This window comes from Humulus lupulus, chromosome X (assembly GCF_963169125.1).
Source record: "Humulus lupulus chromosome X, drHumLupu1.1, whole genome shotgun sequence".
Classification (NCBI taxonomy): Eukaryota; Viridiplantae; Streptophyta; class Magnoliopsida; order Rosales; family Cannabaceae; genus Humulus; species Humulus lupulus.
In genome coordinates, this window is record NC_084802.1 from 6,989,629 (window position 1) to 7,016,349 (window position 26,721).

The 26,721-nt window shown below is 32.4% G+C and overlaps 2 protein-coding genes across 2 annotated transcripts; both read left to right on the forward strand.

Annotated features, from left to right (window-relative positions):
* LOC133807391 (uncharacterized) lies at window positions 1–4,332 on the forward strand. Its single transcript, XM_062245705.1, has 4 exons — window positions 1–399; window positions 753–869; window positions 976–1,046; window positions 3,831–4,332. The coding sequence occupies exons 1-4, from the start codon at window positions 232–234 to the stop codon at window positions 4,102–4,104; spliced, it is 630 nt and encodes a 209-aa protein (XP_062101689.1). The 5' UTR covers window positions 1–231; the 3' UTR covers window positions 4,105–4,332.
* Window positions 4,333–17,023: 12,691 nt separating this feature from the next.
* On the forward strand, window positions 17,024–18,435 carry LOC133804276 (dehydration-responsive element-binding protein 3). Its single transcript, XM_062242429.1, has one exon. It carries the CDS (start codon window positions 17,126–17,128, stop codon window positions 18,167–18,169), a length of 1,044 nt encoding a protein of 347 aa, XP_062098413.1. The 5' UTR covers window positions 17,024–17,125; the 3' UTR covers window positions 18,170–18,435.
* The last annotated feature ends 8,286 nt before the right edge of the window (window positions 18,436–26,721 follow it).

Here is a 26,721-nt window from a genome sequence, read left to right on the forward strand (position 1 = left end):
AAAATAAAAAAACCAAACCAAAATCTATTTAATAATTTTATTTTTCTTTTACGATTTTCACTTTTTATAAGAAAAATTAAGTCTGGGTTTTGGAGAAAATCATTGAATCTATTTATAAAAGTGAAAAAAAGCGAGCTCAAATTGAAGAATTTTCAATAAGATAAGAACTGAACCAGATCAATACCCAAAAAACATATATATATATATATATATATATATTTATAGATATCTATGGCGTCAGAGACGAAAACAGCTGTGGTGAAGTTGAAACCCAGTAACCAAGATGGTTCTTCGAAGGGAAAAATTGACCATTCTATCAATCGGAAGAAGATCGAGAGCTCAAGCCGGCAGGGTATTGATTCAAAGTCCAAATCAATAACAACTACAGTAAAGACTGAGGTATACCCAGTTGATATCTTTTGATTTCTTTTTGTTAAGTTGTAATCTTTGGAGCTTGGGTGAATGGATTATACAATACTGGATTTTCTTCAACTTGTTCCGAATAGAACGAGGATGTTTTTGGGTGAATGCGTTGCTGGATTAGGTTGTATGAGAAAATTAGCTTATTTTTTTTGGTGTGGATTTTTTAATTTGGGGGTTTTGGGGTTTCTGGATTGGTTCCTTTGAATTGCGACGATTGATTTGGTGTTTCGCAAGGTTGAGATTGGATTGTATCTGTCTTATGTAATTGTGCTAATTTGGTATTGAGATGTGATGTGATGTGATTTAACATTGATAGTTTAAATTTGAAGGTAAAAACTAAAGCAACAATAGTGTCATCAAAAACAGCAACATCAACTGTTACTACTAAGGTGAAACAGAAGAAAGTTTATACCTTGGCTGGCCAGAAATTTGACCCTCCTGAAGAGGTTCTGACTTTGCAACCAAAATTTTTCCTTTCTTTTTTATTAAGGAAGATGTCTAATATGATACAGTTTCATCATCTTTTTTTTTTTGGCTGCTTCCTATTAACAGAGAGAGCCCCTGAGGATCTTCTACGAGTCATTGTCAAAACAGATTCCTAGCAGTGAAATGGCAGAATTTTGGTTAGTACTGCTGTGTTCCTTAATCTAATTGTTGAAGAACCTTTGAGGTACCATTAGCTTTTTTATCAAACAAAATTAAAGCATTCTTTGTTTAGATTCTTCTCTGTAATTAATCATCAAAAACAGTTTAAGTAAATTGTGTGGTCACTTATTTATCAGTTTTCTCTAAATTGAAACTCAGGTAAGCTTGCTAAGCGGTTTTGATCATCGAGTCATCTTTTGATGATCTTGATTGGTATATAGGATATATTCTAATATGTTCTTATTTGCTATTCTGGTTGTGAAGGTGTACAGAAGTTTGAGTATTATTTGAAAATTAATAATAATAAGGCAACTGTCTTTATGCTCATAGTTTGCATGGTCTTATTGACTGACTGACTGGAGATAAATGTCGATGCTGTACATGACAGATCGATACAGACAAAAAGTACAGTTGTGTACTTTTCTAATGCTATATCTTCCAGATTTCTATTCCTGAACATAAGGAAAGATTTAAGTAATCTGTTTTTTTTAAAGTCAATGTGACAATACTACATTTACCTTGACAGACAACAAAACTCATCCCCTGATCAATCTATTGTGGTGTATAATATTCTAGACATAAGGAAATACACAAATGGTTTTTTTACCTTCCTTAGTTCAGAGTACTTTTTAGTTGATTTAGTTTTACTATGTTCATTCTCTTCTATTATTTTTGCAGCTCCTCATCTGTTTGTTTTTCTCACCTTTTATATATACTAGTGCCTCTTCATGGAATTTTGTTGCTGTATATAGCAGAAGCTCACCAGGTGGGTTATTCTAGTGTAAAAAACATCAAGAAAGGGGAAAATAATTTTGATTTAAATCAGATTACTCCCTAAGATACTCAATTTCCCCAAACTCTTATGCTTATCATATATCTTCTTTATGGCATTATACTATATGTTATCAAAAGCTGTGCTACCATGTTTTTCCACGAGTGTTACATACTATTTGATGAGTGACCGCTATCACGGAATTTTAAAGAAAAAAATCCTTTGGAAGAGGAGTCTCCTTGAAATTTTTTCTTCATTTTATAGCTTAAAATTTTGCCATAGATCATTAACTCCTAAGAGTTTTCATTTTCTCCCGTAAATACCAGTATATAGATCACCATTGATTGATCTTCTGCCTAACTTTACTCTTTCCCATCAGTTATCCTGTGTTCCTCAATCCTTTCCTGTCATGAAGTCTTCTCTGTTTCATTTATGTAATTAATTATTTTGTCTGAGGAAAGACATATATGGTTCAAGCATTTCTGTTTTCAGTACAGGGTAGGGGTTATTCTTGCCACAGTCTATATATGATTGTTTACTAGATATAATCTCCAGAAAAGACAAACTTCACTCTCTTCTGCATCTGCTATGGTCAGAAGTTATTTATGTTCGTAACTCTTCTTCCCTATAGTTCCATCAGTGATCCTACAATTTCCATCTGCATTCCCTCAGGACTGACTAATATGGTCTCTTGAATGTTTGTCTCTAATTTCATTCTAGAAAGAATGGCAGAAGTCGGCTTGGATGTTTGTAAGGTCCCTCAGGCTATGTTTAGCGAGGTTCACACCTACCCTTGAATTTCAGGGAGATCCTCAACAAGATATTGATTCAGCGATTAGTTTTCCCCTCTTTCTTGATTGTAGTGTTGGTTTGTATTTATAGCTCTCTTTTTATCCCTTAGTTCACTTTGCAGGGTTAGATCTGTCTAGGTGGTATTTAGTTTTGATAAATTTTTTTAAATAATTACTTCTCTTGCAGAGGTTTATATTAATCTGCTTCCATCCGGTCATGATGAAAAATGCTTGAATTGAATCAGATGTTGTTTGCAGACTTTGAACTATCTTATGTGGAATAGTCAACTACTTTGGGGTCAACTTGAAGAATCCTTATTCTCTTTTGCTTTGTTTTGTTCTTCTTGAAACTTCACAAACTAAATTATCTGCTACTAGGTTGGCAACGTCCATTAGCATTTTCGTTAGATTCTTGACATTGTCTAAGTCTGTTTAGAGGAAGAGAACATGATATTAGAGTACTTCTTTTAATGTAATTATGAGTCATGACTTCAAATTAACATATGCATAAATTGCGTGCAACTCATTTTTTTAATTTTAATTCCAAAACACTAATATCTAGGAGTGGAGGGTCCTTACTTTTATGATCTTCAAAATATGTTATGATAGAGAACGTGTGTGTGTGTGATCCTGCAATTTGCTTGGGTTATGCTGCACTGATGTCTGGCTTAGTTTGGTACCCAGTATGACCAACTCACTTTAGTAGCAGTTTTCCCAATGATAGATTGCCCATATCTTTGTTATGTACTTGCATTGATAATAATCAACTATGAGGTACAGATAAGGCTGTGCATATAAGAAATTGATGAAAACAAAGACACAGGATTAATACTCTTCTGCTTGGCGTGTTTAACTTCTTTTATTTCTGAGTGTAGAGCTGTTGTTTCTTATCATACTCCCGTGGACCAATAGTCTTGCTAAATTCATTGAAACTGATCACTTGACTTGTTATGGATCTTACAAAGCCTTAAATTTTCTGTGTGTTAAGGTGACAGTGTCATCATATTGTGTAGTTATGCATTATATACTGACCTTCACTTAACTATTCACAGTACTAGCTAGTCTTGTATATGATCAGCAGAAACATCACACAAATGAATTCCTGTTTCATTAACTTGATTATGCACTCAACACAATGTTATTCAGATTCTAGATACAAAATATTAAACATTACATTGTTATGTTTTCTCAATTTGCAGGATGATGGAACATGGTTTGTTGTCCCCTGAAAGATCCAAAAAGGCGTTCGAAAAGAAGCAGAGAAGGCAGAAGGAACTTCGGTCGGGAATTCCTATGAAACCCTCAAAACCACCAAGCAAACCACTGAGCAAACCACCAAGCAGGCCGGAAAGTTCACAGAAGAAGCAGCCGCAGCAGCTGGCTTCAAAGAATGGCACAAAGAAGAGAGTTTTGAGTGATAGTGATGATGATGATGATGACTTCATTTTAAGTCCCAAGAGAAGGAGATTCTAAAGGGAATAAAGAGCCCCCTATAGCTAGTTCTGTAGCGGCTTTTCTCTGGAAATTGCTTTAGTGCAATCCTTTACATTAAATTGTAGACACCATAAAAGAGTTGAGTTTTTTTTTACTGTAAACCAACATAGGTGATAAAACAAAAGTACATTTATTTTAGTTTGGAATAATTTGTGAATTAAAACAATAAGATTGGCGTATTAAATGATTCTCAATTTACTTCTCTTACATTACATAATTGTCTTACTATTATGCTTCAATCTTTGATATTACATTTATACATATGTGAAAAACATTGGGGCGCTACTATTTGGATAGACAGTACTTTTCTTTATATAATATATATATATATGTATAGTTGATGGGAATAGCTAGTTTTCATCAAATGACAAGACATATATTAGTTATATATATATTTATATGTATCAGTCTGTTATCTGAACCAATATACATATAGCAAATCCATAGAGAGTATTTTAGAAAACTATGAGCCACTGAATCATGTCGAAAAAAAACCAGGCCATTAAATATTTATCAAATAACAGCTAGCTATAGCAGTGGTTTTATGTAGACTTCCATATCAAATAATAAATGCTCTAAAAATAGGTATAGTTCTTGAGCTGCTCAACGAATGAAAAGACATAAAATAAAATTATTAGTACGTACTTACGTACGTACCCCAGCACAGCAGCCATAACGATTCATTGTATATATGAATATCATGAACAGATTATTAATGCTTTAGAATTGAGCTGCCATATATTACTAGCTATATGTATATATGATTATATATACATATTTATAATTACATGTGTAAATATCTAGATGGGGTTTCGCAGGTCTCTTCACATGGTTTGCATGTGAATATGGGATGTATAGATTAATTATGATCAGAGATAAGAGAAGCCAATATATATATATCGATCTTCTGATATATAACACTGTTGTAGAATCAGTGGTATATAGTTCATGTCCCATGTATAATACACTCTCTTAGCTAGGTCATGGAATCAATCTTTAAAAGCCGTGTATGGGCACTACATGTGGTGCAAAACAAGGTAAAAGATATTTTATATACACACATATATATACACACATGTTTGTGTGCATATAAATATAACAGCGTAGCTACCAGGCCCCCCTTTATGGCCACAGTTCCATATCATCATGTACATACATTTATAGCTACACTCCAACAAAGAGATCATGCACCAACACGAATTAATGTTGATGGGTTGTAACTATATACGTTTTTATATACATGTATATATATATATGTGTGTGATATCTTAAGTATACAAAATGTGGGTTTTGATAATGAAACCAGCTATGAACAACTGCTTTTATATATATATATATATATATATATATATAAAGTTCAGGTGAAATGCAATATCATCATGGGATTCTTAAATATCTCTTGAGTTTTCCTTAGAAAGGTCCTAGCTTATTAATTCTGCTGCGGCTGAATTCATGATCACATGTAATAAGATATATTTAATTGAAGAGAAATTGATGAAAATAATTTTTTTAAAGTGATTTTACACTTTATCTACTTTTTGATAATTTGTTTTTTTGTAAAATAATCTCGGTCTAAAATTCTATCTAAATTTTCGACTAACTATTTAAATTATGAAAAATCATTTCACAAAAAAATTATTAAAACTAGACTAGTGTCTAAAATAACTTAAAATATTCATTTTGTTAAGTTACCTTAATTAAATGAATAAATTTTAGAAAAACTATTTTAGAAAAACTATACTACGTAGCTATATATATAAAATATGTATATGTGGGTGCACTCTTAATGATTACTATCCATGGATGATTATTTTAATATTATCTATTGGATTAAGATCTATGGTCCATATTTATAGTTGTTAATTAATATTTCTACAAATAAATCTTAATTTTTTCAAATTTTTTGAAGGGTTACTTGATGAAAAACGTGTATTTATTATGAAAATATAATATTGCAAACTTTTCATTTTTCAAATGCATGTCAATTTTCTAAATATAGTAGTGTCTCTCATTGGTTGGAAAAAACATTAATTATGGTAAAAAATAATAACTATATTAGAAATTAATGTAAAGAAAAATATTTACATGTTGGTGACTTACTATACCAAGTCATTATGTTGCCACATCATCATAATTGTTAGTACCCATTTATAGGTAGTAACCATTTAGAAATCTTTCATGTATATATATATATATTTATATATATAAGCAACGTGCAATATGTACGTTTGCTTAGTTTTATTTATAGAATTTATTAATTATTTTTATTAAATTTATATTAATGTCATGTAAATTTTGAAATAAATATTATATTTTAATTAAATAATTTATTTATTTTTGTTTAAGTTTATGTTTATTCTAGTTTTTGAATTTGAGAGTGACATCAAGAATATATATATTATATGATTAATGTAATATTAAATATTATACTTGGATTTTAAATTTAAGATTCTTTCTAGAATTTAAAAAAAAAAATTTGTTACTAATTTATAGTAGATTATATTATATGTTTAATATGATATTATTTTAATAAGTGAGTTTAAGTTTAATTAAATTTTATTTAAGTTATAAAATATATGATTTTATTATTTTTAAATAATTATCATTGTAAAATATTTCAAAAATATCATTTTTTTTATTATTTATTTTATTTTATTTAAGTTTAAGTATTTATAAACTACTATTAAATATAAGAATATTTCGTTAAAATTAACATTAAAAAAAATAAAAAATTTCTGTTATCTACACATTTATTATATAGAAGAGATATAATAGTTGATATGGTGATCGATGGATCAAGATGTGGTTGGGTTGGCAAGGACAGCTATAATGCATGATGCTTTGAAATTCATCTCCAGCTATTTAATAATATATATAACAAAAACTCAATATCAAAATTTATTTTTTAAATATATAAATCTATAGAAATAGATAAAGTAATATCAATTGGGATACAACTACACATATCTATAGTTATATATTTGAACAAGTAACATTAATCAATTATATTATTAATAGTAATATTGATTTTACTAATGAGTTAATATATATTACTGAATTTAGTACCACGTGTCCTTCAAACAATGTCAGTCTGTTAAAAATAACTTATATAAATAGTATTTTATGATTTTATATGATCAGTAGTCTGATTCCCGTTATAGTGTCTAGGTCTCTGCTCATTAATATGAAACTGGTCTATATATATAAAATACAATTTTAAAGAATGGCCAAAAATAAATAGACAATCTAATAAAGTTGGATTTTGTAATCATTTATTTCAGGAAAGAAGTAAAAAAAATATGAGGGACAATCAAGGACTATATATATAAATACATATATATATATAATTCTATGATAAAGACTTCACCTTAAGTCCTACTAGTGGGGCTCTCAGTATTCTCGACCCGTAAATAGTTTTCAGCGCAATTTTTTTTATGATCGTATATATTGTAGCTATTTAAAGCTTCCTGCAAATTTTCAGAAAATTCTAAATAGTTTACAGTACCAAAAACTAAGTTCAAACATGTTGTTGCACGCATGACTAATTTTTTTTATGCGCGTGGATATCAACATGTTTGAACCTAGTTTTCGGTACTGTAAACTATTCGAAATTTTCTAAAAATTTGCAGGATGCTCTAAATAGCTACAATATATACGGTCATAAAAAAATCGCACCAAAAACTGTTCACGGGTCGAGAAATACTGAGAGCTCCACCGATAAAGTTTAAAGTGAAGCCCCTATAAAAAAAAATTATCTTATATATATATATTTATGTAGTACAATATTACTAGATAAGAAGCACAAGTTTTCTTACCCTAGCTATAGCTTGGCACCTATATTTACACACTCATATAAGCTATATATATAAATCTTCGATCACCTTCAAGAGAAAGGTACATATTATTAACTAAAGCATATATTATCTATTTAATTATATCATGGTGCTTTAACTATAGGGCATAATGTATTTCGTTTATCTTGTAAGATTAATGTATGGTTGGATTAATGGGACCGTACGTTATTACTCAATGAATCATTAAATTTTAATCCAAGTAGATATATAATAATCGAAAAAATTTAAAGCCTTAATTAAATGTGTTTGAATAAATATGGTGTTAGAAGCTAGAATTATATATGACGTGATATATATATGCACGTGATAATTAATATACGAGTATTGATATTTGACATCTTAAGATGTCTAACACCACACGAGGTGACACTTTATAATTGATTAGCGATACCCCATAATACTTATTAAATTCAAGGTTTTATACATTTTTTAACCATGTATTTTTTCTGAATATCTGTTTGAACCCTGTGTTTTAAAAAAATCATTTTTTGACCCTATATTTTATAAAATAGTTCAAATAGACCCATAAACTCAATTTTGATGAAGAAAAAATTGAATATAACAACACCCTATTTTATCGGATTGAACCATTTTATGGTTCTATTTGAACCATTTTACAAAATATAGGGTCCAAAAAATAATTTGTTAAAACACAGGGTCCAAACAGGTAATTAGAAAAAACACAGAGCCTAAAAATGTATAAATCCTAAATTCAAATATGTGAGACCCGATATTGAATTGCCCAAATAGCAATACGCCACTTTTTTGTGTTATTAAGCACCAATAATACTTTTTGGCAATTTTCTGAATATATGGTAGAAAATGCATACAATCATTTTCATGTAGTGTTGTAATACACATAAGAAAATATGATGATATTTCTTTATTTTTGACTTTTAAGGCACACTAAATTAATGCATATGCATTACTGAGATTTATTTGAATTAATAATAAATAATATATACGACAATATTTCAGAAAGAGAAAATCATAGACAAGTTACTTAGATTTAGGCTTTACAAAAGAACCAAGTTGATATCGCTTAGGACTACTTTTTCTCCTCTTTTGTAATTTTTTTTTACTTATTATACTCAGTACACTGAGCAATAAGACCCAGCCTTTGTCGGATTGAATATTAATTTTTTTATTTTGGGAAAAATAATATAACTTTACCAATAAAGAAAAAAAATTAAAATGTTCAGCTTTTGCACACCAAGAATTCAAATCATTAATGTAGTAAATGATGTTTCAATAATTTGTAAATATATGAATTGTGATTGATAGTGATGAAGATGACTTTATTTTTTTTTTCATCTTATAATGTTTATTATCACAATAACAAATTATTTAATTATAAAAATAAATACTCACAAAATTAATTCTTATATGTATTCCGTACTATATAATAATAATGGATGATAGAGCTACAATTTAATGATTTACAGACCGAAAGCTGCTATCAACATGAGTTTGACAATATATATACATACATTTATTTATTTTGCCCATTACATATTAGTTTTTTTTTTAAAAAAAAAGAAAAAAAAAGCATTAAATGAGTTTCATGATGTGGTGATTGTGCACAGTTTTTTTTTTTAAAATTATTGAAACTTGTTATCATTTACTCAAGAATGTGAATATCAATAATGAGAATACACTAAATTTACAAATCTAGATAATTTAAAGTTCAAGTGTGTTCATCAAAGAAAAGAAAATACATTTTTTTTTTCTTTAAGAATTTTAGAAATAACCCTATGTACAAGAGTAACAATCACATTATTATAGGGTCATTCAAGTTATGACAAAATGGTACTATATATACTTCTATAGGGCAATAGTGTATATTAATAAATAGGAGAAAAATATATAAGCAACAAGAATATTAAATCATTGTTGAATAATAAATAAATTGAAAGGAATATTGGGTTTTACTCAGGCCACACTAAACATTACCAAATGGCTTAGATATAAAAGTATTTTGAGGTCTTACTTTTAATAGTTTTTTTTTTTTTTTTTTTTGAAGCTTTATTTCTTATAGATAAAATCAAACAAAATTTTGAAGCCTTAGATTTATGTTTAGTTTGCTAAATGGATGAGCTGACTACTTATTTAATTAATTAGTACTTATAAGACTTAATTAGTAGTAGTATATACTTTATAGCTGTTTGATTAAATATTTAATTACTACATGGTGTCTAATTATATTTTATTCCTTCACTAAAATGAGAAGAATTTTATTTATAATTCTCTCTTCATTCAAACACTTGGATATAATATTATATATTTTTTACTCATTTCGGGAAAACTTACTAAGTCCAGACACTATAAGAATTGATAAATCGAGAGCACATAGTCGTCGTTTTTAGTTGGTGAAACAATTTGTCTGATTATTAATTCTGTTAATGAATGAGATCTTAGCTTGCCCTAATCACAAGAGATATGATTATTATTGTGCATTCATATTAACATTTGAAAACTAACCCTAGCTAGCTTTAAGAGTGTTGCTATTTGGCATCTTAAGGTGTCCAACACCACATGAGGTGTCGTCTCATGATTGGTTAGCGATATCCTATAATCCTTATTAAATTTAAATAAGTGAGACTCGATATTAGATTGCATAAATAACGGTATGCCACATACTTGTGGTGTTGGGCACCAATGATGCCCCTTAGCAATTCTCCTAGCTTTAAAGTCTTGTCATCATTTCATTCAATTTACAATAATTAAATAATTGTTTAGGGTTATTACATAACTAATCAATTAATTAGCTAATAATAACGCATGTAGTATTGACCAATATATATATATATATGTATATATTATTAAAGAAGTAGCTAGGAATTAACACTACGTATCAATATATCACAAAGTGAATTCCCAAAATTCTTAACTAGGAACATGAAAATCTCCAGTAATAATTAAATGAGGGTTGTCACTGTTTTTTTAAAAAAAAAAACATTCATAGACATGGATGACAGTTGTTAAAAAGGGCTTCTAATACTAGCTAATTAATCCTAGATTAAATTATATACATATTTACCTTGTGATGATTAATTTATCAGACAAGTACTACCGTTTAAAAGCTCTTATTAATTAATGACAATAAGTTAAAATAAAATGACTAAAAATATAAGTATAGGGTAAAGAATTATAATATTTGACAAACAAACATAGATTTTGTAACAAGGAATAAAGCCTTAAAATTATAAATAAATATATATATACATATATTTAGGAATTTTTCTTTATATGGTTTAGTTTAAGCCTTATTGGTGGGGCTCTTAGTGTTCTCGACCTTTGAATAGTTTTCGGCGTGATTTTTTTTTTATGACTATGTATATTGTAATTATTTAGAGTATTAGTGCGATTTTTAATAAATTTTTAATAGTTTACAGTACCAAAAACTAGGTTCAAACATGTTGTTATACGTGTGACTAATTTTTTTTATGCGCGTGGAAAGCAACATGTTTGAACCTAGTTTTCGGTACTGTAAACTATTCGGAATTTTCTGAAAATTTGCAAGATGCTCTTAACAACTACAATATACACGGTCATAAAATAAAATTACACCGAAAATTATTCATGAGTCAAAAACACTGAAGAACTCCATTAATAGAGCTTAAAATGAACCCCTACAATTTTTTTTACCATTTATCTATAGCTGAAATGAGAATATATTTATAGCTGAAGTGGCAATATGATACAGAGGACTGTAAGGCAAACACACAGTAATGAATTTTCTGAGAAGTAGGTAATTTAATTTGACCTTATTGAGTCAAGTATTAAATTTACCCTGGAGGGACATTAATGAATGAGAATGATATATAAATATATATTTATAAAAATAAGAATCTACATTATTTAATGAAAAGTCGGTTCTGTGGTCATAATTAAAGACGAAAAGCTTGTTTTGTTGTGATATCATATGAGAATTGATAAAAGAGATTATTTACATTATTTACGAAATTAGGTGTCGAATTTTAATTTAATATTAGTTTTTATATTTAAATTTAATAAGAATTATTCAATATCGCTAAATAACTATAAGGCGGTAATTTATGTGGTGTTAGATAATTTAAAATACTAAATAACAACGATATCATATATATATATATATTCATATAGCTCAAGAAAGGAGTGGGAGTACTCATTCCAGAAAAATAAATAAATATATATACATTGAAAAGATCAAGTGAACAATAAATATAACGATATATACACATCAATCATCAACTACTTTTATACATATACATATACATATCACTCTATGCTATAATTAAACTGAGATCTCTATCCATATATTTGTGATTGAAACAATATAGTTACATAAATGTATACGTATATAAGAGCCTAAAGTGTATGTGTATATGTACATTTTCTTCTGTTGTTTTCATATCATTTATTTGAGTATATATTTCTGTGTCTGTCATATTTAGTTGTGATTACTTCAGTGACTAAAACTTTTCTTGTTTGGGCAGTAAACGTTTTCCTTGGGCCAAATTATTGAATACAATTTCTAAATTTGTTTTAAAAAATAATTCTGCAGAATAAAAACTTGAAATTGATGTATCTTAATTGTACTAGTTAATAAGTTAGGTTTCCAATTACAGTATTTTCAGACATATATATACATATATATATATATATCAGAAGTCCAAATTAATTACTCAAATTTTATATTTTATAGTCACTAAAGATCGATCTAGTTCTGCAGTTGATATTATCAAAATTAGCATAAATTAATACTGATTATATAACAGTAGTGTAAATATTCATTGAGAACTGAATTTTCAAATTATGAATATATAATATTTCTGGAGATCAATATGTATGACCCAGGTGTCTATAGCTTGACAATAATAAGGGCCATGATAATAATAGCAACTTAATAGTCAAAATATATGTGGCCAAGAATTTATATATATATGTATATATATAAATATATATATATATATACATGCTTTTATATGCATAAAGAACCACAATGTTTCTCATCACAACCAAAAGGACTGCTGAAAATTGACTGCCATTAAAAAGGGTCCAAGTTCTTATAACTTTGCATCAAACAGCTCATTTTTTTTGGAGGTACAACTTTAATTTAACTTCATATATATATATATAAATAATTAAATATATATACATTTATATATAAGTACAAAAGTCTCCGGAAGTTATAAGAATGTTATAATAAGCCTCCTCCTCAAAGGACCACGGTGATTAATAATGATCAGACCATAGCTTTGGATGTAACTATTCACTCCTTTCATTTAATGATCCAAGTCATCTTTGATTTCGATTTAAGATGATGATTAATCAATTTAGGGCACACGTACGTACCTTCAGATCGATACTCATCATAATAGTCCAACAATACTATAGTATATATCAGTTGATTTATATTAAGATATATTATATTTTGTACTTTCAAAAAAGATAAAACAAAATAATGGGAATCCATTTCGTTAGATTAAGATTAATGTACTTTAAATTTTAATTGCCGTATTTGCATTTTCAATGATTAATAACCGTTTGATTAATCTAATTATTAATCCGACGGTTTATAAAAAGTAAACAAAATCTGGTCCCATATTTATTTACCAATAATTCATTTGACTAGTCATATTTACATAACTTTTGAATTGATTAAGATTAAAAGAATGTACCATCATACAAAAATGTAATAATTAATATATTAGAGATCATGATGATGAGACATCAATTAATTAAGTAATTATGGTGATGGGTTTAATAGTAAAAAAATGACTAGTAGTACCTATATAAGCTAATAAAACACCAAGAAATAAATAAGATATCTCAATCGATTATTATAATTCCTATTTATATCAATAATTAATTAATTAATTTATCTTTACCACATTGTCAAAAGAACAAATGAAAGTGAGTTTTCATTGGCTGTGCTAAAAGTCCGTACGTACAAGTTCATGGACGATCATGATGAGGCTTATAATAATTTTTGTTTTCTTCATGAAATAATGATGATGATCAAATTAAATTCTCAGTACATTCTATATTTTTTTTTATGTCGAAAATAGAGTGGAAAGATGGGGCCCCTATAGATTAATTAGGCACAAAATTGTCATTTTATAAAATGTGGGGTATGTGCCATTAAATATAAATATGAATGGGGTTAAGCTATGTATATAATAAAATTAATATACATATATATTTAAGCCCACATTTTCAATTTTCGACCTGTGTGGGATTAGACGATCTTATATTATTACCTATATATATATACATATAAACATACATTGAGGGACCCTAATTACAAGTTACATATATATATAAGTGTGAGGTTATATATATATAAATATAAATATATGTTTGGTGGCTCTCAAAGTTGGTGTGTTCATGTACATTGTAAGCCTCTAGTGCAACTACTACCAGATCTTATTACGATCGTTTGGGACCATGACTAGTTTTGAAGGCTCAATGGGACCCTAACAATTGAAGAAAGATCTTGTCATGAACCATCGATCACAAATTTGAACAAGTAGATATATAGATTGTAGTAATTTTTATCATTTATATATACATAAAAACTCTTATATTCTTTAATTTTTATCTTCTGTAATGTTCTAGCACTGTATTTAGGGATTTTTGCATAAATGCCCTTAGATTTTACTTTATTTGCGATTCAGTCCTTATATATAGTTAAGCCTTTTGAGTTTTATTAACAATAGTAATATTTAAGGCCTTATTGTATTTTTTCTCCTCAAAATTCTTAGTTTTGAGTGATTTTTGTCAAAACTATCCATAAATAACTTAAGACTTTTAGTTAAAAAATTAGGTTAAATAGGATTTTTCCTTCTAAACTATATAGCCCTTGTAGAGTTTTGCCACTTAACTCTTTTGCCTGACAAAAATTCTCCCCGAACTTTTTGCCTAGTGAAAATCTCTCGAACTATAGCAACCATTACAAAATATGATCCTCCTTTCGTTTATTTTTTAAAAATAGTTTACTTATATGACCACATGTCACAAGTATAATTGTAGCACAAGAATCTATTTAATAATTAACCCAAGTTAGTCAAAATTGAATTTATTGATACTAAATATACAAACATTAGCTCTAAAATTACAAATATATATTTCAATAATTTGCTTTTAGACTACTATTTATTTATGCATTTTTTGTGTGGACTTTTGAATGGCACAAATTAGTGTCATATCAGTGCTACGTACACCAACAAATTATTAAAAAAAATGAATGAAATGCAAGGAGTGCATTTGCCATGGTTGCTATAGTTTAGGAGATATTTTTGCAAAATAAAAAAAATTCATGAGAAAAAAAATGGATAAATTAATTCTATTTAAACTCAAGGACTTGATTGCCCTTTTTTTCAGGGACTAAATTATCAAACAACAAAAGATGGAGGACATTTATGCTAAGTTCCCTATTTTATAAATATCTTTATCACCTGGAATGTAGTCATTTGTATTGATTTTCTTTCTGATTAAGAATCTAACTTTCTGTTTAGAAAATTAATATATATTGAGAAAGAAAAACAACACGATACTCACTACTGATTAGGGTAGGATTATGCTATATATAGAAGCTTACCCCTAAATTGGTGCGTTATTAAACAAATAAACAATACTAAAGCAGAAACATATTCTTTATATGTTAAAATATTAATTAAAGATATATTATATATTTAGTAATTAACCCTTTACAATTAAACAATTAGTACACGGAAAAAGTAGTCCATCTTCTAATTCATTACAAATAGACTAACAATATATATTGTCTATAATTATTGGCAAACTATGTATGTATATATTCTATATGCTGCCCCACTTTTCCGTTGTAATAAATAGGTATACATATTTATATATTTACATCCACATGAAAATTCAAAAATAAAAATACCCAAATTTATTGAAGATCTAAACTATAATAATTAAGTAACATATTCATTCTACGGTGCAACTCCAAAGGAGTAATTGAATGGTCAAAATTAATCAATTTTTTAAATGTTATTATGGTTTTTGTCTAAAATCTAAATAGGTTGTCAAAAGAATAAAAGATCATTTTACAAAAAAAAAACAAAACAAAATTATTATACTAAATAACTATTATAAAAGATTATTTTGCCAAATACCCCTAATTAACTCTGATCAAATATATATTATTAAAATTTACTAACAGTAACAAATAGCTAATCCCCTATCTTCTATATGCTTATACATGTGGCCTGAATTAAAAGATAGCTAAGACTATAAATATATATGTATAAATGTTGGTGATGATAAATATGCTGACATAAAAGTCAAATACTGATATTTATTCATATAAATATATATATATATATAAAAGAAAAAAGAAAAAGTACACAAGCATTGACGATGACACTGTAAAACCCAAATGCCTTTTTAACCTTAAAATATTGATAATGATCACCAATTTTCTGACTGTATATATATATGTATAGAAGAAACTACATAGCCAATACTACAGAAATTTCCTACCAACCAAACAAACTTGTGAAGCAGAAGAGACACACATCGATTGTCTCATATTTTCAATTTTCTTTTAATACAAGTTGATGAGGATATTATCAGAACAGTTTATTTGGAGCTCTAGAGCTAAGACAATAATACCAATAACATTATCAATAACAATGATTAAAATAGTAAAGGAAACAAATTAAAAGTCGACAACTCATAAATGTGTAATATATTTATACATATAAAATTGTTATATATATAGGGTCGGTAAAAGGGACAAAAGAGAAGTAGATAAGATGAGAGAAATGAATAGTGAAACTTTGGTAAATCCCTTTTCTTTCTTTTTTTCTCTTTTGGCTAAAACAAAAACTTCTCAAAGTTAAAAATTAAAACCAAAAAAAATGTATATGAAAAAAATTAATTGAGGTTGCGTACGTACAAGAAGATGGGGACCCCAATTGCACCATAGGGACTAGCAAGAGTCGACCCATTTCTCTCTTGGGTCCCACACACTTTCTCTTTCTCTCACTCTCAATCTTTATAAACCTTAGGACTCATTGCAAAATAATGGGAAACAGAACTTTTTTTTTTCATCATCATCTTCTTCTTCTTCTTCAACTTCAACTTCAACCATCTCTATAATAACACCATATAATACCATTACCTTCTCTTGCATGTTATGTTATTATTCTCTTCTCTTCTCTTCATTCTTGTTTCTTTGTTCCAAAGCTCAAAACTTTGTTTCTCTACTACAACTAAACCCCAAACCTAAAACCAAAGGAAAGAAAAGATCTTTGTTTGTTATTGATATTACTACAAACAAAGTGGTCTTTTTTACTGTCTTTGAAACAACAACTTATTATATGTTAACTATAGCAATGAGTAGTAGTCATAGTACTATTACTAGTGCTGAGTTTCAACTGAGTTCAGAGACTGAGAGCAGCTCCAACTCGTTCTCTTCTAGCTCACCTCCACCGTCGCCGTCTTCTCCCGGGTCAACTCACCAGACCCACTTGGGGGTTGGTCCTAAGAAGATGGTTAAGCGAGTCCGTGACTCGAGCAAACACCCGGTTTATAGAGGGGTCCGAATGAGGAACTGGGGCAAATGGGTATCCGAAATCCGAGAGCCGAGGAAGAAGTCCCGCATTTGGCTGGGAACCTTTCCCACCCCGGAAATGGCTGCCAGAGCTCACGACGTCGCCGCCCTTAGCATCAAGGGAAACTCGGCCATTCTCAACTTCCCAGAACTCGCTCACTCCCTCCCTCGCCCGGCTTCGCTCTCGCCGCGTGATGTTCAAGCCGCCGCCGCCAAAGCTGCCCAAATGCACAACTTCGACGACCACGCGCCGTCTTCCACCGCCGCCGCCGCCACATCAGCAACCACCGCCACTACATTGCTGTCCTCCTCCTCTACCTCCTCGCTCTCCTCGCTCGTGTCGGGGATGGAGATCTCCGGCGTCGAGTACCAGTCCGACGAGCTCAGCGAGATTGTCGAGTTGCCCCGACTCGGAACGAGTTACGACTCGGCCGAGTCGGGGAACGAGTTCGTGTTCGTTGACTCGGAGGAGGGTTGGGTTTACCCACCGCCGTGGCTACAGAACATGGAGAATTTCGGGTACTTGCAAAGGCCGGAAAATGATTACTTCGGCGACGGCGCCACCGTGCCGGAAAACAGTTATGTGATTTCAAACAGCTTTGAGGATTTGTTATGGAATTAGTAATTAGTCACTTCGTCTTGATCATCACTACTAATTTAAAAAAAAAAAAAGGTTTGTAGATGTGAGTGAATGAGTGAACTTTTTTTTGTTCTTTGTGTTTAAGCCTTTTACATTTTTCTTTGAAGGCTTAAACTTTTTTTTTTTTCTTTTTCTTTTTCTTTTTCTTCCTCTCTCTTCCTTTTGGGTAATGTTCTCTAACTGTACAGTGTAAATTATAATGGAAAGAGAAAATTTACCCAAATAAAGATCAAAATCCTTTCCTTTAATTATTTTCCTACAAAATAGTTTTAAAAAAAAAAAAAGAAAAAAAAAGAAGCATAGTCAAAACTAAACATAATGTTATCAGTTTCAGTTTCATTTTGTCGTAGAAAAAAATCTTGTCCTTTGCTTTCGTACTAGTACCAAAATTTCATGAAATTTATATAATAAGCTGACGTTGCTCACTTCAATATATATAAATATATGCACCTATATGTATATGATATTTTTTAATATTACTATAACACTTGTGACAGTCATATATTAATTTTTATATAATTATCATGATTATCTTACACACTAAAACATTATGTGTAGTTTTTTAGAGAGTATGTAGTACATGCACTTGGCAAGAGAATAAAACTAAAAACAAAGTGTGTAATTGACAAAAAAAATATATTAATTATTATAAATAGCATAGTAGTGGATCAATTTTTCTTTTTCTTTTTTTTTTGTTTGTTTTTGTTTTTTTTAATATATGAAAATGGGTGATGACAGATGTTGAAACATGGTGAGCTGTGAGAGAAGAGTGATGACAGTGACAGTTTGATTATTTTGGGTAATAGTATAGTCTAGATTTTCTCTCCTATTTTAACCATATTAGGGTTTTTGCTGTAATGTAAAATATCTATCATTGAATAAAGTAAAGACACAGACCTTTGCCACTAATAACTCACTCTTCTCTTTTCTTCTCTTCTGGTTTTGGTAATAATAATTATTAAGTGTTGTTGTTATTATTCATTCACTTTTTCATATTATGGTATTTTTCATAACACTTAAATTAGAGGACAAACAAGAGATGAGACAAATGAAATAAATAAAGCTAAGTTAGATGGCTTTGTCAATAATAGTCATTCATTCTACTTCTATATGCCTCTCAAAGAGGGTATTCCACTTCCACCAGCTTTAAAAAGCTATTAAAAGAAACTTAGAAAATTAAATAAAATAAAATAAAAATAAAATTAAAGTTTATATACCCTACTTTTCTAGCTCTTTATATATATTATGTGACACTTTTGTTTTTGAGAGAGAAAAAAGAAGAACCAGAAGGAGCAAAGCATAATTAAGCTGTTGACTGCTCTGAAGTTTGTCGTTTATATACAAAAGGAATTATTAATTAGTTGAATAAGAAAATTATTAAAAAAAAATAAACAAAGAGAAGAGAAAAGAGGAGAGATTCTATTATTAGATAAAAAGATGTAAATGTGTGCTCTTTTTATCAGGTGGTTTTCTTTTTTCCTCTTTTGGGTAATTATGATTTGTACCTTTGATAGTAGTACCTTTAAAAACAAGTTTTTTTTTTCTTTTCCATTTTCTCCTATAACCCCGGATGAAATTATACTTAGAATTTGATAAAAAGTTGTTAATAAAATACAAATAAAAAAAATGATAAGAAAAACTATTATTTATTTATTTATTATGTTGTCCACCCTCTTCATCATATATTCCTCTATTATTAGTAAAAATCAAAATTATTTATTTATTGAAGGTGGCATATTAAATATATGATCACGGGGCATTATATTAACATCCTAAATTTGATTAAAATACCCCAATTGTTATTAAAAATTAACATAATTTTTTTTTAAACTTTAGCTCACATTTTTTTTCTTATCTTTTAAATTCTAAAAAAATACATATATAAAGGAAATTTTCATATTTTATGCAGGATATCTGTGAAATTTTTTAATATGCCAACATAAGTAACTATCCCAAATATACGATAATTTTAATTTTTTGGATAAAAATACCCCTAACATTCAAACACTCATTTTCTCTCTCAGTTCTAACTTTCTCTATCTCTAATGTCTCTCATTCTCTCACTCTCACTCTCATTCTAATCTTGTAGATCTAAAAAAAATTCCAAAATTTAAAAAAAAAACCATCTGAAACAGATATTTGAGTGAAAAAATATGAACTTCCAAAGTTTTCGTCAAATTTCAGTGCAGAGCATCGAAATTGCATCAAAAAATCATCAATTTAGCCAAAAATCAAGTTTTTATGATTGCATCGCAAAAACATCGAAACATAATTGATTTTGCATCGAAAAAGCTTCGTTTTGGCCAAAAAAACTAGTTTTTATGATTGCATTGCAAAAGTATCGAAACACCATCAATTTTGCATTGAAATTACATTGATTTTGCATCGACAAAGTATCGTTTTGGCCGAAAATTAAGTTTCATGATTGCATTGCAAAAGCATCGAAATTTCATCGATTTTGCATCGAAAAAGCATTATTTTGGCAAAAAAAAAACAAGTTTCTATGATTGCAACGCAAAAGCATCGAAACATCATCGAATTTACATCAAAACACCGTCGATTTTGCATCAAAATTGCATTGATTTTGCATAAAAAAAATTGTTTTTGGCCAAAAATCAAGTTTTATGATTGCATCACAAGACCATCGAAACACCATCGTTTTGCCCAAAAAAATCAAGTTTTCATGATTGCATCGCAAGAGCATCGATCATATGATGGCCCACACCCGTAGTGACTGACACCTGGCAGCTACCCCAGGTTCGAGGACCAGACTCCTAAACCTAGGAGACGAGCGAGGGAAGAGAGCTCCTCAGGACGTGGCCTCACTTGGAGACATCCGACTTGTCAACTGGCTCGGAACGTAGCCTCACTTAGAGACATCCTCGCCTCGAGGATAGACCTCGGGGCGTGGCCTCATTCAGAGACATCCACGACTTGGGCTTCCTAGAGGGGTTACACTCTGAGAATCTCATGACTAATCTTGTCACTAATCACGCTTAATTGCCACGTGTCAGGAGGTGAAAATACGAACAACATTTGCCCCCTAAGTCTTCACTTATCCTCAGGCGATGGAGACCTAGATTGAGAGGAGTAATTTGAAAGTTTGGGGGGAGACATTTAGGCTTCCCCTAACGTCACTCTGGAAAGTCACATCACATTTCGACTCCCTATGGCTAGAGGTGTAAATGTGGGAGGCCCGGCCTACATTTTTCGTGCCTCCGAATAATTCAAGCTGGGCCGAGCCAGGCCGACCCCCTTTTCTTATTCGGGCTGGCCCACTTTCCTTATTTTGGCCCACTTTTAGGCCAATTTTATTATTGCCAAAAAATGTGAGAATGAGGAATTGAACTCTCCACCTCATCTTTAACAATCAATGGACTCACCACCAATCCAAATACATTTCTTTGTTTAAATTATAGTTTTAGATATTTTTATATACTTTTTAACAATACTTTGCACATAATTATATCAAAAATAATTATTAGAATTTGAATACCTAATAATAAATACTAAAAATATTAACTCACAAATCTTAAAATAAATTAATATAATTATAAAAATATAAAATTGAGAAAAATAATAGACTTTTATTATAATTTTAATTTATAGATAATTGACAAATATAAATTTATTATCATTATTAATGTCAAAATATCAGGCTTTTTATCGTGTCGTGCTTTCGAGCTAGTTTGTTCGTACTTTCGTGTCGTGCCTTCGGGCTTGCCGTGCCATGCCGTGCTCAGGCCCATGTCGTGTCGTGCCGTGCCAATTTTCAATTCGTGTCGTGCCTGGCCCAAGCCCATATTTTTTCGTGCCGTGTCGTGCTCGTGCCGTGCTAGAAAGCCCGGCCCGTATTTACAGCTCTACCTATGGCTGGGCCCATCAATCCGTGCAATTAATGAGGGGTTAGCTCCATGATCCAAAACGTCCACTCCGTACACGAGGCGTCCTTTCACCCCATGACCGAGGCATCTTTTCCTAAGGCCAATGATCACGATCTGTGCCATATAGGCCCTTATCGTTGGATCCCCCTCGGGTATCCGCATGGTAGGTAATCTGGCAGCATGGAGGGGTTGCTTCCCCTCCAAATTCTATTGAGTATAAAAACCAGAGAACTGCCTGTCAGCCTTTCACTCTAGCCATTCAAAATTCAAAAATTTTATGCCAGAAATCCTCTCTTCTTTCTCATTCTTCCCAAACCTCCAACCATTTATGATTTCTCAGCAACTCTGGAGGATTGGCGTGAATCGTCTTATTTCTGGGCGAGGGACAGGGGATTTTTCAGAGTCTAGACTCGCCTTAGCACCTATCTGCACTTTATCTCGAGTAAGTACCTGCTTGTTCTGTATTTAGTTTTGTACTTGCATCACATTTCATTTGAGAGTATAGGACCATGCTTAGGAACGTAATTCTTATGACATTTGAGAAGTTGTTTTGGGTTTTTGGAAGTCTTTTTAGGCGCATTTTGACATTAGAAATGGTCCAAATAGCCTTTGATACATCTTATGCCACTTTCGCATTTTCGACTGGAATCTGGAAAATTCCTAGACTCTGGCATGGTTCATCATCTCCAGTGGTGTTTTTCAACCTGATCCTAGGCTTCGAGGACACCTCAAATTCTTAAAATAAAATCTTTTTCCTTTTCTCCCCGAGTAGTATTCTTAGGGTCTTCCGTAATTTGGTCATCTTTCCTTCGATCATAATACTAGCTGTTTGGATTTTGTCTAAGATGCCCGAGGAACTGCGACTGTTACACTAGAAGGTTTGTACCACTTCAATAAGGAAATCTCTAACATGGCACAAGAAAACAGTGCACCTGAGGACGTCGCGAGGGCAAAGACCTGAGAACCAGTCAGGGAACTGGTTGTTCGTGCTAATGGCCTCGTAGCGGAGAGGCCAGTGTTATTGGCCCAAGGGGGGTTGACCGTGGAAGAAGTCAATCGAGCCCCTATTCCGCACCCCACCCAATCGTATGCGGCTGATGGGTTTGAAGCGGAGGAGTACCACTACGTGATTGGGGATAGGTGTCTCGTGCACCTTTTCCGAGAATCTGAGAGGGCGCACTACAGTGTTAATGTTCTTGGTACCTGGAGCCAAGCCCACCTGATAGCTGGGGCCACCTTGCCCTTGCATCAATATTTCGTGGACTTTTTTAAGTTTGTAGGGATATCTCTTTGTCAACTCTCCCCCAATGCCTATCGGGTGCTCGTGGGACTGCACGTTATGTATTGGAAACATAACTGGTATGGACCTTCCCCGGCAGAGATTCTGTACTTTTACAGCTTCTGCATACTTCGAGGAAGAAGGCCAACCGGGATGGGTACTACGCCTTGATAAAGTACGTTGCCCCGTCTCTCGACTACAAGGCTCCCCAACACAATGAGAACCATTTTCGGGACTACAAGGATGCCTTCTTTTTCACGAGCGGATTTTCGATTTGTAATAACCCGACCCTGGTCCTCGACTTCTCCTAGGTTGGTGAGTGTCCTTCTGACCATTCTTTTTTTTTTCTTTGATCAATTTGCTTTGTACTTAGTTATTGTTGAATAGGTCCCTTTCGCCAGACTCCATATGTCCAAATCTTTGAGGACCCCTCCAAGAGATGAAATCCCTCCCTGAGCAAGATCTGGATCTCAGCTTTTTGGTGACGGAGGACAACCTCGTCGGATCAGGACTTCTTAGCGTGGGGCAGAAAAAAGAAATCTTGAGCTGACCAAGTACCGCCAGTTCAAGAAGTCTCGGGAGCTGGCATCCCGACACATCAATTACATTGATGGGCACACTCAGGAAATGTTGAACCAATAGGTGCAAGAGGAGCGGCTGGAGACCATCTGGGCTGTAGAGCTAGCCCGAGAATCCCAAGGAGAATGGAAGCTCGAGGAAGAGCTCCAAGTAGGGATGGAGGTTTTTCATCTTGCCCCAGGTAAATCGCCCATTACTCTATACCACACCTCACACATAGGGGATATGATAAGCCCCTAGCATGCCTGAGCCTTTCCTGCCCTTCTTCATTGTGGCCAGATTACACACTGACATTGGACCAAGGAAGAGTTTCAGGACTACCTAGACCTGATAGACATCTACCTTCACCGTCCAAGGAGACAATTACCTCATCGAGTCTTTGTACCCATGGATTATGTGACCTCTCTCAACTCTAAATGGTTCTGCCAATATGGCTCCAACTTGAGTTGTAAGATGGGAGATAGGACTAGACATCTCCAATGCTTGCACAAAGACACCACTTATGGTGGGCTTCCGAGAAGCCTATAGTATTGTTTTTTGTCTTTGTTTTGGAATTTGCGCTAACAACTTCTTTGTTTTTTCAGATCATATGGGGCTAGCTGACGTCGCTCGATCGGACCTAAGGCTAGAAGCACCCCTAATTTTTTCGGCTGTCGGAGAGTCGTCGTGTCCTTAAGAGGATCCCAAACCCTTTCCACCAGCTAAGATGCAGAGGGCTACCACTCTCCCTACGGAGTTCCTACGGCAGAATTGCCCCCAGCCTTGGAGGTTTCTTCCTCCTTTCAGGCTGGTGAAATGGTCCAAAGCTCAGACCAAACAGGGTTGGCGCCTCACCCCCGACTTCTGGTATACCTTGAGAAGTATGAGGGGAACCTACTAGAGCAATACGAGAGGATGCTTCAACATTTTGATGCAAGGATGGCTGAAGGGAATAAGCTCCTCCACGAAACCACGAAGGCCCTACGCCAGCTGATGCTACCAAGAGAAAGAACATTCGTACCTCTGATACGTTGGGTTGAGCTGGAGACTCTGTTCTTCGCCAAACTAGGGGAATTTGTCGCTCCTCTCGAGCACAATCCCAAAGCGATCTTGAGCACAATCCCTAATCTGGAGCCTAAGCGGTAAAACCTAGTCACAACGTAATGATAAATAGACATCCATCAAGACATAACCAATTAAGAACTTCAGATTAAAAATACTAATCTTCGGGACCTCGAACTATGCTAAACTGGGTAGTAGAATCCTTCCTAAGCCTTAAGATTTGGGTTCCTGAGCTTAAAACACCATTTGGTCCTTTTCCCTAATTTGAGTTGCGACTCGCTGCAAGTAAGAGAGCCTTGGGCTCTCGCCAAGGGGACACGAGCCGCGGTGCGCCTCAGCCTGTGCCGCGACGCCTAGGCAGAAATTCGAGGCTCCCAAGCCTCCAACCTCATGCGCCTGAAGAACAGGGTCGCGGCTCGAGCCCCAAAACCCAGAAATTCATGTATTTCCTCTGCATTTCCCCCAGCCCAACTCACCAAAACACACCCAATTCAACCCCTACTCTCAGAATTAAACCCAGTATTCTTATCTAGGCAACTTAGTCAATATAAACACTCCAAAAACTAGCTCATAACCTCTTTAAAATCTCAAAATCATGCCAAAGCTTGAACCTAAGCAAAAGTTAACAAAATCACATCAAAAACTTAAAATTTCAATAAAAAAAATCCTTACCATAATTGTTGATTCAACCCTGAGCTGATTCCTAAGCATTTCAAGCCTCTGATTCTTAGATTCCTTAGCCAAACTCTTCAAAATTCACTAAGGCTTCAAGCACACCAAAGAGAGGGAGAGAGCCGAGATATATATATATTATAGCTAAGAGGGTTCTACTTACTTTGAGTGTCGTGCTTTTGTTTCTCACATGTTCTAGAGGTCTGATTAGCTTAGGTCTATCCTCAGCTGCCTAATGTCCAAATGCCCCTAAGTAGATTCCTTAGTCCTTTAATGCCACTAAGGGCAATCCCATCATTTGCCACATCCCGCTAATTCCTCGAGTGTTCCTATAATTCCCGACATGCTTAAATATTTGCTAACTCACTACTCGTTACCCGGTAAATCTCAAACACGTGCTATGTTCCCAAAATACCCCTAGGCTCCCCTGAGCCGGGTATTCGACCCTGTTGTGACTATTTCGCTATTCTGCACCCTATGACCGTCTCGGATCACACATCACAAATAAATCTCCACAATCTCGTGGTATCAAGCATAATACACATATAATTCACATTTTATGCCCTCAACGGGCCAAAATCACAATTATGCCCCTATTAACCAGAATGGGCCCACATACATTTCTAATCACATAATCATTTAGTCCACATAATAACATACTTAAGTCAATTACTGCCATCCCGACATGCAAATCAAGGCACTAAGCCTTATTAGAAAATTTGGGATGTTACATCTACAGTCACTTATCCTAGGGTAACGGGCCCCGGTGTGACTCCATAGTCACTTATCTCGATTAAATGCATGCATGAGTAGGGTTATTACTTCTAGGCATGGTGATTATGATTCTGTGATGTGTTATTAATTGCTTATGAGTATGTTTATGTTTTGTTGCTAAACCTTGGCTCATAGGTGCTATATGGTGCAGGTAAGGGAAAAAGGGAAGCTGGACGAGCCATGAGTTGGAGAGCTTAGGAGGTGGTGTGTTCATATGCAGCTGGCTCGACCACCACGACTGTGAATTTGAGAGAAAAGTCATTAAAGTCTTTCTTCAGGAGGAAGAAAACAATTAATCATCATTG

Coding starts and splice junctions, on each gene's coding strand:
- LOC133807391 (XM_062245705.1), top strand. CDS start 232: ATGGCGTCAGAGACGAAAACAGCTGTGGTGAAGTTGAAACCCAGTAAC. Junction 870..975: donor AATTTGACCCTCCTGAAGAG/GTTCTGACTTTG, acceptor TCCTATTAACAG/AGAGAGCCCCTGAGGATCTT. Junction 1,047..3,830: donor AGTGAAATGGCAGAATTTTG/GTTAGTACTGCT, acceptor CTCAATTTGCAG/GATGATGGAACATGGTTTGT.
- LOC133804276 (XM_062242429.1), top strand. CDS start 17,126: ATGTTATGTTATTATTCTCTTCTCTTCTCTTCATTCTTGTTTCTTTGT.